Source organism: Boleophthalmus pectinirostris, unplaced genomic scaffold, assembly GCF_026225935.1.
Source record: "Boleophthalmus pectinirostris isolate CB_2022bp ecotype Guang Dong unplaced genomic scaffold, ASM2622593v1 HiC_scaffold_21, whole genome shotgun sequence".
Taxonomy (NCBI): Eukaryota; Metazoa; Chordata; class Actinopteri; order Gobiiformes; family Gobiidae; genus Boleophthalmus; species Boleophthalmus pectinirostris.
In genome coordinates this window covers 18,252,957-18,266,045 of record NW_026571175.1, presented here as the reverse complement: position 1 = coordinate 18,266,045, position 13,089 = coordinate 18,252,957, and the positions used below count along the sequence as shown (strand labels likewise).

The 13,089-nt window shown below is 37.4% G+C and overlaps 1 protein-coding gene across 1 annotated transcript in view; it reads left to right on the top strand.

Moving 5' to 3' along the window:
- Nucleotides 1-13,089, top strand: part of rapgef5a (Rap guanine nucleotide exchange factor (GEF) 5a) — a 37,248-nt gene that overhangs the window by 3,207 nt on the left and 20,952 nt on the right. Inside the window, exons 2-5 of the mRNA XM_020932536.2 lie at nt 5,790-5,840; nt 6,796-6,902; nt 9,929-10,050; nt 10,521-10,698. Of these exons, the coding sequence (XP_020788195.1) occupies nt 5,790-5,840; nt 6,796-6,902; nt 9,929-10,050; nt 10,521-10,698 (458 nt within the window). The remainder of the gene's footprint in view (nt 1-5,789; nt 5,841-6,795; nt 6,903-9,928; nt 10,051-10,520; nt 10,699-13,089) is intronic.

Below are 13,089 nucleotides of genomic sequence, written 5' to 3'. Positions count from 1 at the left end.
TGGTTGTTTAATTATATTATTAATTACTAGCATGACACAGTGGCATGCAAATTAAAACCACAGCTACTGTACAAGAATGTGCCATGTCCTTCTGAAAACATCATTCATTGCAAATGTGATTACGAAGTCTCCTAGCTAATATCTGGGAGCACAGCTGATGATATTCCCCTGGAGATGATCTAATTTCTGCATCCTAAGTGCAGCATAATGTGCAGCTAGTGATGTGTTTTATCTCTGCCAGCAACATTTCGCCTCCATAACAGCTTTATGTATTGAAAGAAGTGGGATGAAAGCGAAGGGTGGAGAGACTGTGATGCGTTTTTCGGCTGGAGCTGCTACGCATGCTAACGAGGAGCCAACACTTAAAAACCAGAGCACATTTTAGCAACATTTTCGTTTGCTTTAAGAATTACCAACACTGCTATTTAGGGCTGTCATGATAATACATTTTTCAGTATGATATATTGCTTAAAGGTGCATTGTGTAACTTTTCTGGTACAGAAAACGTGCTTGTTTCTATGGATATGGTCATTGCTCAGCCTGGAATATTCCACACTATGACATTAAACATCTCTACCTTACATTTATTTATTTAAAGGTGGTTTTATAGCTCAAAAATAACTAGAAAAACATTCTGACTGTGAGCAGGGCCACTCCACAAATTTGACCTGTAACTTGGTGTGGTTTGGTCTCCATGTAGATAGGAAGATTTAATGCCATACTGTGAAACATTCCAGACACAATAATAACATTTCCATGGAGAAAAGCATTTCCACCAGAAAAATTACACGATGCACCTTTAAGAACATATAGACGATAAACACAAATGTTGAAACAAATTTATGCCACTGACAAATAACCCTAAAGTAGAACTATTCCCAACAAATGATTCAAAAAGAACAATATGGTTAAACAACTACAATAAAAAAAATAGCAGAATGAAACACTTCAGTAGGTAGTTTGTATTTGTAATGAGTCATAGTCTGGTGATGTATTCAACTCTTTTAACGTTCAATTCTAATTGTAGAACATGGAAAATAACAAAAAGCTTGTCACTACACTAGCATAAAGAAAAAGTATCTATGATGATAAATCTTGACCCCTAAAAATGATCGTTCCATCTAAGATATATATTGAACAATAAATCGATATAGTAATTACAGTGACAGGACTGCTGCTATTACACATATAATCACTGCATTAATCTTTTGTCTTCTGGGGGTAACTAACAAATTATCTGCCTACTTGCATGCAGGCTGAATTAAATCGACTAAATCATTTCTGAGTGATGCTAAAAACTAGTATTGATGCTAGATACCTATCTGAGCAAGTATCTATACTGACAAAATTGGACCTTTACTGAATTGGTTTTAAACTTGTATAAGACCATGTTAATATTGAAGAAACTACTATTGCAACCTGTTGAAAATTACATTATATTGTATAAAGATATGGCAGTATTATAATTCACTGTAGCAACCCATTCAATCCAGTAATTATCATCTCCCCATTGCACATAATAGACAGGAATTACTTTGTCAATGTATTTTACACTCAATTTTTTTCCAAGTAGCACAGCCTTGCACTTCTTTCAATGATTGTGGAATAGCCAACATAAAATCTAACACTTCACTGTACTTAAGGAAAAACCTATATTGATTATAACACATTACACATGATACCTGAAGAAGTCTTAGCTGTTTTGGTTCAGGCAGACTGTTCAAAAGGTGAATGTTCGATTTGCCCCATAGTGCAAAAATGACCGGGTCAGGGTGCACCCCATTCTTCATCTGATGTCAGCTGAAACGGCTCCAGCCCAAGACGATAAAGGAGTATGAATAATACATGAACAGGTATTTAATGATCACAGACAGACAGGACAAAGTGCACGAGGCCCATGGGTCAGTCACTGTGCAGGAGAATTTAGCCTATTTACAACCAAAGGACTATTGACTACTTGGTATTCTGGATTGTGTGAAAGTGTATTGAGGTCGGTAGCTCTTTGAATTGCATTTGATCTTCGTGTTAATACCATTTCAGACATTGTTTTCCACTGCTATTTTATCTTATTTGTGCCTCTTTGTCATTCAGTTAAAACATTAATGACTTCAAATTACGGGCGGGAAACTTGGTGTTAGCCTGAAAATCCAGACGGGCCATTCTCTAGCTTCTACAGAGGATCTGGTTACCGCCACTGTGTTTGAGGTCAAATCTGAATGGTGCCAAGCAATCACATTCATTTATTTCAGGGTTGCATTGTTAATGGAGGTTCTATCATTTAGGACAATATTAACAAAACCTTTTTTTTTTTTTTTTGCATTTTTGTTTTCATTACGTCTTTCCTCATGAGCAGTCATGTTGGATTTGATATGGACAAAGTATTGAAGAAGTGTGTATTCTTAGCCAGGCCATATTTACAAGAGTTTTCCATCTACACTTCTCTAAATAGCTACTATAATCACAACTGAACCAGGGTTTCCAGTGCCTGTAATTAAGAATAAATTGGCATTAAAATTGAACTCTGGTTCTGGAAGTATTTCCATTATTTTTTCCATATAGACTTTTAGATTTTTTTTTTTAATAAATTCTAAAATTCAAAAAGCACATTAGTGCACAAAACGTTTTAAAGAATACAATTATGGGTTTTGCTGTCATTAGTTACCACATATCTGATTAGCCCTGAGCAAACTTTCAAACTTTTCATACACTTTTTTTTTTCTTTACAATATCTATGAGAAAAATGAATGAGAAATTTACTTCTGGAGTGGGAGGTAGGCGGTCACTGTTGAGCTCCATTGTTTTCAGTAAACACTATATTTGAATTGTATCTGAGGGATGTTTATGGAATTTAAAATCTTGCATCTGGTTCCTTTAACAGGAAGTGGTTAGATGTGTGTTTGACCATAACTAAATTAAACAAGGTATTCCGTCTCAATAAACCAATCTCTCCGAAAGTCACTAGGCAGGATCACAAGTCTGTATTATTTTGTATCGTTTTATACAAAAAAATATGTTTGAATTTCTATCAGCTATAATGATGATATAGCAGCCTTAAAACAAACAATGACATTTTTATATCTAACCTTTTGAGCCGCAATTCACTAAAACAGTGTGACTGCGGCATTGGGTTTGTTTATTAAAAAATAACTGATATCTTCTCCATGACTCACTATTATTGGTCCATAGCTGGTTTTTCATGTCCTTGTTTTGACTTCCTTGTATATGACATATCTGTCTAGGAGCTGACAGGAGCTTAGCTTGAATTTGTAAGTGTTACATGGGGCTTGCCAAGAGCATGCCGTGCTATTACTCTTGACTGTGCGCAGCTATCTAATCTGAGTAATCCATTTCTTGTAGATAATGACCCCATCTCCATCTTCCCCTCTCTCTCTCCCCATGCCCACACTTTGAAGTCGTCACACAGATAAGCGCGTCAGCATGCAGGGCTTCTCTATGGCAGCTAGCTATACGTCTCCCCCTCTCTCTTTTGTCTATCTGATTTAGCATTTGGTGCAACAGCCGCTGTGCTCCAAAAAGAGGAAGAAGACAGATTTGTGATACAGTATAATGCAACACCTGTAGCTCTGGCTTCAGTGAGAAGAGAAACAATAGGCCCTCTCTAAAGATCTGCACTCGCCAGACACACAAAGATATGCACAGATAAGATAAGAAAATACTCGCAACAAGAACAAAAGAGAAAGATGATGTTTATTTAGTCTTATGTGCTCAGCTCTGAGTCAGCCAGCGTTTACACCATATGACCTTAAGCCCACGACATAAATGCATGTCATATAATCAAACACTTCCTCATAAATAATCGCTATGTGGATCAAGTGTGTTCCTTATTGTTTTGTGCCATATTTTGTGGCTCTACAGCATTTTAAAAGAAAAAATGCAACACTGTCATTGTGTTCAGGTACTTTAGTGCTATCATTGACACTGACAATATTGTCAGAATCAACAAGGAAGTTTCCTTGTTGATTCAGACAATATTTGTAAGATTTGTAAGATGATAACTAAATCCAAAAGCAAAATCTTGGTGTTAAAGGTGCAATGTTTAACTCTTTCCTCTTTAAGATAGTCTGACTCCTACATGTTCACTTTGCCTGAAATGTTCCACAGTATTGCAGTTAAGTTATCAGTCTTCATGAATTTCATGTGTTTTTGTCACTCATAAGCACACACTCTAAGTGGACCCTCTTCTTCACAGATCTGACCAGTAACTTGACAGAGTGGTGTTGCTTACTTATTTCTAATGAAATGGAAGTTTATCATATACTGTGACACATTTCAGGCAAACCAGTAACATCTCCAGGGAGATAAATAGGTGGCAGATCCTACAAGGCTATGGCAGATGGAAGAAATATAGATTTTTGTGCAAGAAATAGAAAAGTTATGAGTGAATTATTGTCTGTGGTTGTTTTGATTTAAACAATGTTGCTCCATTGTGTCTGTACAAGAGTCTGAAAATCAGTGTAGCTTGTAATGGTGATTAAAACAACATGACTCTGGGGTTGAGTATCTGGAGTATATATATTGTCTTAATCATGAGCTTGTCTCCTCGGACTGATCCTGAGACAGTATCATAGCTCTAATGAGGAACCCACACGTTCCTCTCTAATTATTTCTCTTATTCCATTTTCATCTCTCTGTCCTCCATTCTATCATTCCTCGTCACAATTAAAATAATCTGTCTCCGTCTCACGCCTTATCGTGTCCTTTCTCCATCTGTCATCCTGATATCCAACTGCGCTACATTCAAACTCTTTATTACACTTCTTTCATGAACTGTACTTCTAATTTGATTTCTATATATCTTCCATTTCATTGTGAATCAACCCTTTCATTCAGGAAGCAGGTCCCTGGACAGTGGTTGCACTACTATTGCAATAGAAGTCATTGCAGCATTGGTCTGGTGTAGTTTTAATGACTTGACGTGGTTCTCATGCTAATCAACAGTTTATTGCAGGAGCACATTTTTAGATGAATCTGAAATGTGAAATGCTGTTGATGTTGAGGCAAGAATATGGAAAACATTCATTTGCAGATGTCTGTTCACTGCCAAAAACTTATGCAATCTGCAATTTGACAAAATTGCTTTAGGTTTTCCCATATCTTCATCAAAGACTTCTATCTCTAGCAATTTGTGTCAGTGTAGCTTTTCAGAGACCAGTGATTCAGGGTTGTAAAGTAATAAAAACTATAAAACAACATGGTGTGTGGTTTGGATAGTACTAACTACAGTAGATACAACTTTCAGATAGAAGATCATTTTAATGCGTTAACAAATATGGTTATTTATATTACAATATGGCAGAGGAGTTTTGTAATTTTCTGCCTTCTCTTGGTTGAACTACTTACTTTCATTTTAATTTATTTTATGAGCATTGTGTCACCAGTGGCACCAGTGTCAACGCTTAGTCATCCAGCTCCTCTAGCACCTATTTGCTAATCCATAAAGATTAGGAGTGTGTTCTTTTTCTGTTAGGTGAATTTGAGGTTGGGCAAACCTGCTTAGTTTACAGCTCTACCTCTGTAATGTAAACAAATAAAATTGTTTATTTTTTCACAATGGGATTGTTTTATTGCCTTGGCATTTTGGCTGTCCTTATTTTCAGTGATCCATGTTTGTCATCCTGCTTTTTCAAAGTGTGAAAATACACTAAATGTGTAGAAATCAATTCAGTTCAATATAAGACAAATTTATAATGTTGATCTTTTTTTGAAAATTCTTGTCTTTGTCTTTTGTCATTGTCATTTTTCTGACATACTTTGTTTTGTTTTAATAGCAATCACCTGACACCATACCAGGGCCAAGCAGCGGACCAACTGTGCACAAGGTAAGCATAAAAAATGAAGTCATGTTTTGTTTGTTTTGTCAATACAGATGACATCATTGAGGATATTGCGTACAATTGTGCATACAGAAACATAAAGGGGTCTACACTTTTGACCCTAATGTCCTCAAACCATTATGGCATAAAATATTATTTAAATGGCTAGTATCTAAGGTAAACATTATATTTATATTATGTGCAGCCACAGATTTAATGCTGTACACCAAGCAAATATAAGCTGATTCATACGATTCATAATGTGGCCATACTGGCATGAAAAAGCGTCATCTCGTCAGATCTCAGAAGCCAAGCAAGGCTGGGCCTGGTTAGTTCTTGGGTGGGAGGTGGCAAAATGGGGGCGTCAGGGGCAAAAAAAAAAAAAAAAATGTTGTTGTGTCTTTAGGCAAGACACTTCACCCACATTGCCTTGATGGTGATCAGAGGAGCCAATGATGCAGATTGGCAGCCATGCTTCACATCAGTCTGCCCCATGTAAATCCGATGATTAATTAATCAGTAATAAATATGCCGATGACTTCTCTGTAACAGCATAGATAATAGGCAGTTAATTACAATGACCCATCCCAATGTAGTGATTAGAATAAAAGTAAGAAAAATAAGCAATGTTCATAATAAAATTTAATCATGGACACCCTAAGTCTAATACTATCATACACTGTCCACAAAAAAATTAAAAGGAATATATTAATTAAAACTGACTTTTAGTAACTTTTCACTGCTGGCCCTCTCGGTCGTCTCAGATGGTTCTTCTACCCCATCCCTGTTTATTACTATGTGCAAAAATCTAATGGTTCATGCCCTAGCTAAAAAAATAATAATAATAAAGTATTCTTTTAAGAGTCAATGATGGATGTTCCTCTTACTTCCCCACCAAATATTACATGTAACATGTGACTGAAAGCTTGAATGTTAATTATGCACCACGTGTCTGTGTCAGTCCTGCTCCCAAAGTTTCCCCTGCGCTGGACGAGCTGTGCGGAACGCCTTCCTCTCTCACGGACCATACCCGGCCAAAGACAAGATCCACCTGGCCAGAATCATACGGTAACCTCATCTTTGTGTTTCCAGAGCATAGGGTTAAATCAATGTCTCTGCTGAAGCGTGTCCTGTGACTCATCCTCCTAAATCCAAGTGTGATTGGCCTATCCAGATGTTAATGCTACAGAAAAGGGGCATATAAGGTTGTGTTATTTTGTGCAATTTAACATGTTCAAAATGCTGAGATATAGAAATGCCTTAAAGGTGCACTATCTAACTTTTTGGTTGGGGGACCATTACCTGTTTTTTTTTCTATGGATATGTCATTGCTCTGCCTGGAATATTGCACAGTATGACTTTAAACAGCTCTAACTTGCATTTATTCAATTACAGGCCTAGGTTACTCTGACTCGAGTCAGACAATGGACTAAAACCTGGGACTTGACTTGGATTTGAAGGTCAATGACTTGGGACTTGATTCAGACTTAAGCCCTTGGACTTGAGAAGACTTGATGCTTCTAAAAAATATATATGTTTTCAGAAAATACTTTTCTATTTACAGTCGATGCACGTGGTGGTTAATTTTACAGGAACAAACTGGAGCATGCCCCTCCCACTTCTCTGTTTGTTACTTTGGATGTAACTAAAGTACTATGATATGGTATCCTCAAATGTACTACAGTAATATGCAGTACAATACAGTAAAACAGAGGGAACTACATAGAGCACGATCCTTCCATTTCAGTGCAGACTACACAACAAAATAACTGGTATTAAGCACTTTTAAATCTTATTTTTTCTGTTCTGACTGATTCACACTAGGATCTGGTCAAGACATTTAAAAAGGCAAAATAAGCATCTTTACTATGGCCCCACCGATATGGCTTTTGTTGCGGCCGATATGATACCGATAAAATGGGAGTTGGAGCTGCCGATAAACCAGAACTGAAGCAGGACTGAGTGTCAGGACTCGGTCTCTATCTCTCTCCCTCTCTCGAGCCCACGATTTGTCTTGGTTTATTTATTTTATGCTGAACTGCAGCCAAATATGCACATTTTTTTTTCTATCATATGCACACGCATATTTCTGAAAGTTTTGTTTTCAGCCGCAGCCGCTGTCAAACTACCACGAGTCTGCACGCGACGTCAAGATAAAAAAAAGTGAGAGAAAGAGAGAGGGTGAGAGAATGAGAAAGCATGGCTCCCAGTAAGGAGCAGGTTCCCATCGTTCGCTTCAAAGAGCCGGCTCTAGAATCGATTGCGAACAAAACCCATCACTACTAGCTAGTAAAGAAAGTAAACTACAGCTATTAGCCTTTAAACATAAATGCTGCTCGCCGCTGTAATTAATTATATGCACAAAAGTCATAATTCACACCTCTATTCTCAGTTCATTTGCATATCAATGCAGGTCCAGAAACATATGTATGGCCAATATAGTCACTTTACAATAGACCAATAGAAAACAGCCTGTTTATGTGTGGGAGCTACAGCAGGTAATCGCTAACCAAAGAGAAAGAACCAAAACTAGCTTCAAAACCGACATATTTCCAACACTCACCGCTCACAAAGTCTCCTCCTCACATCACAAGTCTGCACTAATAAATGTCCTTTTAATCCAGACTCAAACCTGTTGTCCATAAAAAGAATATAATCTAAGTATTTCGATCTATGTCTGCATGTGTAATCAAGCGCACGTGAGTGACGTGACTTTGTGGTGTGTTCAGGGACAGTACAGACACACACACAAATGACTCCTCAGATAAATACTGATGTGCAGCCACATATTAGGACATTTATCTGTCTGTAAATTGGATTAAATGAACATAATGTAGAGAGTCTAAGCTTTATAAGGAGGTATAAAATGCCCACGTGAAATATCGGCCCATATCGGCGAACATATCGGCCGATAGCTGATGTGTTTGTCCATATCGGCCAATAATATCAGCCAACCGATATATTGGTTGGGCTTTAATTTCTACAACTCTTACATAAATATACTGTGACTTTTTAAGTACAGTAGCTTAAAAGTCATATAAGTAGCAAAAATCTAAGATGGTTTAAAGACTTGAAATGACTTGAAGCTCATTGAAGATGACTTGGACTTGACTTGGACTCATGAGCTAATGACTCGAGACTCGACTTGGACTTGCCTGTATTTGACTTGGGGTTTGACTTGGACTTGAGGTCAAAGACTTAAGACTAAAGACTTGCAAAACAATGACTTGGTCCCACCTCTGATTACAGGTGCTTTTACATCTGAAAAATATCTAGAAAGACAGGCATTCTGACTGTGAGCGGGATTGCCTCTTCTCAGAGCTGGCCTGTAACTTTATCTGGTTTGATCTCCGTGAAGACAGAAATATTTAACACCATACTGTGAAACATTTCAGACAAACATCTGCATGGAAAAAAAAGCATTTGACGGACCCTCCACGAGGAAAAATGACACAATGCACCTTTAAATATGAATGGAAGTAATTTTTGCCAAAGTTGCACTATGAACATTTTCAGGTGGAGGATCTGTACTTGCTTGTCTCATGAAAATATTTCACAGCATGGTATAAAACTGTCTATCTTTAATTTATTAAATTTCAGGTGCTGGTTTGGTGGTGTCTCCCGCTTGTCTCCATGGAGATTGCTAATTCTTTATGCTATTTTTTATGCATTTTTTTGGGAAGGTTCCAGGCAAAAAATATCATCCCCATGGACCTTTTAATCACAGGTGCAAGGTTAAAGCAACTGACTGACTGGTTGAAAAAATATATAAATTTCAGTTTGTTAATTGGAGTTTACCAATGCTAAATATAAAATAGATATTATAAAATAAATATATAAATGTTGCCAATATTAAAAACAAATGGAGCATTGGGGTTCATAAGCTGCAGTGGAGCTCTCTGTAATTACATTAAGTCCTGACAAAAAGTATTAAGTGATTCTAAAGAAAAGGCTTGCAAAGCACAATCGATACAATTGAATAAAGAAGTCAAGCGTGGTGCCAAGGGAGCAAGAGTGTATCCTGGCATCTGTGTGTCCAATCATGTCCAATGAGAGGGTGCATTCTGAGTTTGTCCATGTGTTTTTCTGTGCAGACGCAGCTATGTGGGCGTGGAGCTGGTGCAATGGTTGTGTGAACAGTGTGTGTATGTGCGCTGCCGGACTACCGCGGCGCGCGTCTGGCAGGTGCTGCTGGAGCTGGGGGTCCTGCTCTCTGGTAAAAACACTACTCTCGCTCTTTCTAATCCATATATCAGTGCCTTGTAAAGTACATTTCTTTCACTAAATTGTTAGCTTCCAATAATTTTTTATATGGCCAAAAAATAAGTGCCTAGTGGACTGCTTTGAAATGATACGTTTTAGTATAATTTCTAGTACTGTATTCCATTGTAGTCAGTGAATCAGTAATAAAGAACATTAGGTCTGCTAATTATTTTATTAGTATCATAATGATTTATAAGCACAACAGCAGAAGGGAGAATTGCATGTAGTGAGTTAGCTGGACCTCTGAGAGCGACTGGACAATTTTTTCAAATTTCTACATTTACATTACATTTCTATTTAGAAATTACAATAAATTCTGCCTGAGTATAAGTGTTAAGTGTCTAGTTTGCAGTTTTACTTATAAATTGTCCCATTTCCCATGAAAATATTAGGTTCACGCCCCTGTTTTGTGCGTCTCCACAGTGGACCATCGTGTGGTGTTTTCAGACTCCAACACGTACTACCAGTTCAGTTTTGAGGAGTGTGATTCTCCGTCTTGTGAGTTTCGCTCTAATGAGGCGGAGTGGCCAGAGGCAGTTCGGCTGCTCCTACAACTTGCTCCATATGTCCAGTTCCGATCAGGGGGCGGGACAAACAGCCCGTGAGTACTGTTTTTATCCAATCTGTAATATGAGAAATACTCAAGACCTCAGAGAAAATGTGATGGATGGAATTGAGATAAGAACTGGCTTTGCTGCTGTGGCAGAGATTGTTAAAACATGATTACACTTTATTTTAAAAAAAGTGTTATTCAAATTATATAAATTTTTAACAACTTACCAACAATCCATAATTTCTTAATATATACATTTTAATAGAAGGTATTATATTATGTTACATATATTACAATGTGCTTGCTGTATGAATGGCGTACTGTACAATGAATCAAATTTGAATTATTTCTAATCATCAATGATATGCTCCAATCCAAGTCTGTCAGTAAAAGCACGTAGTTTGGAAGAAGAAATTTTACTTATTTTTTGTTTGAAATGTCAATGATATTTAAGGGATTAAAGTGAAAGCCATGTTTGTTTTTAAGAAGACAGACTAAAATCACATGATCACTCAAAATGAGGGAAAATGTGGTTTGGTATTATTTGGCCAGCCTTATATATTTCATGTCATGTCACACAGTAAATACTGCAGTAAAATATTTTGTAGACTTAGTTGAAGGCCCTTTCCCATCTGAATCGGTGTGTCATGAGTTGGTCGGTTTGGCCTAGTTGTTGGACGCGCCCATGCTTTCTTTGACCTGGAATAAGAGGCCCATCGCACTGGAGAAATACTGTATCAGAGCTGAAGTGACAATGCTCCATTTTGGTTTGTGGTCGAGGTCATTTGTCTGTCTGATTTTTTTATTTTTTTTTTTCAAATCCTGACATGTAGTGATTGTGTCTGATTTGCTGGAAGTTTCTTGTGAACATTTCTAGCACTGTAAAAAAAAAAAAAACTTTCCTGTCTTCTAGATGTTACTCAAATCCCTAGAAAACCCTAATCTGTAGTCTGTTAAATCCCCTATCTGCTTACATAAAAGACCTGCATATGCAACACCTCCTTATCCATACCAGACTGAACAGACACTGCGGATGTGTACATGCAGGAGGTGTGAGCCAAAGTGCGGCCCCTGTGTGGGACTCCTGCTGAGACTGTCACTGGACTCAATCTGCCACTCAAACAAGAGGCGGGAAGGTGTCAGAGTGTTTTTGAAAAAGAGCATTCAGAACAGCGTATAGTGTGAAATATGTCAACATAACCATCTGTGAACTTCAAAAGATGCATCTACAGACACCAGCCAGAGACCATGACAGCTTGGCTTGTACATATGTGTCATGCATGCATTTTAATAGACATGTCATGCATTTTGTTCCTCGATCTGATTATATATTATACTTTTTCATGACACACTATGCATGCCGGCTAAATCAGTTTTCACACATGGTATAATTATAGTTTTTATTTTTGTTGGCATTTTGATGACAGGCTTTTTCCCATTCCCATTGAGAAATTATTAACCCTCTCTCTGTAGCTGCTGCAGTGGGCCTCATCATTTTGTTCTCAAAATGTTCATATTAACCCGCTCTACATGATCCTGGTGTTTTTATTTCGCCATTTTGGCCATTAATAAATTCTTATTGCTCTGCTCCAAATTCACCCTGTAACCACTAGCATGTTAATAATTGTTAAATCCTCATCTTTCTTCTCACAAGATTCGTAATTCCTGGACATGACATAGGAGGAAAAAAAACAATTGATTTATTTAGAAATGGCAAGTATTAAATAGTATGCAAATATGGGTGACTCATAATACTGAAAGGTCACAGATGGAAAGACTATAACATTTTTAACAGCAGCAAATTCAACTGAAATCATAACACATGCACAGTTTTCCTTTATGGGTTTAGAAAACATCTCTAATTTGAGGGAAAAGGAACAAACCACTCATTTTTTATTGTACATTAACTTAAGTTTTTGGATTGTTTCTATTTACAATAATTATCTTGTCTTTTATTTGCTTCTTTAAGTTCCACTCAGTCTATTCTATCCCACCACATTTATTAGGGGAATGCAGAGATGAAATTGTAGCATGGGTTCGGAGCTTGCACCCTGTCTGTCACTTTCACTGTGGTGCTGCTGCGTGTGTCTATGCTCCTCTGTCACACCATTATTCCCCTGAAGGCACCATCTCGCCTTCTCCCATTCCCACTCCACCCGCTCTTGTTCTTGGTGGTGAAATTATCCTAGCTGAGAGAGGAGTTGGCAAGTCTAGCTCTAGTCTTACAAAATCCATTGCTGCGTTACAATAAAATGAGATGATAGTACTAAACAGTGCCCCATTTAATTATTTCGTCAGTATTGTTATGTATTTTGACAGCAATTGTAAACAAATATTATTGTAAGAGGTTTGCATAAGGGGCTCTTGGTATCCTAGTAGAGGCAGTGTCTGAGCATAAAGCTGCGTTCTTATATTGCACACATAATTTTCCCTTTTATG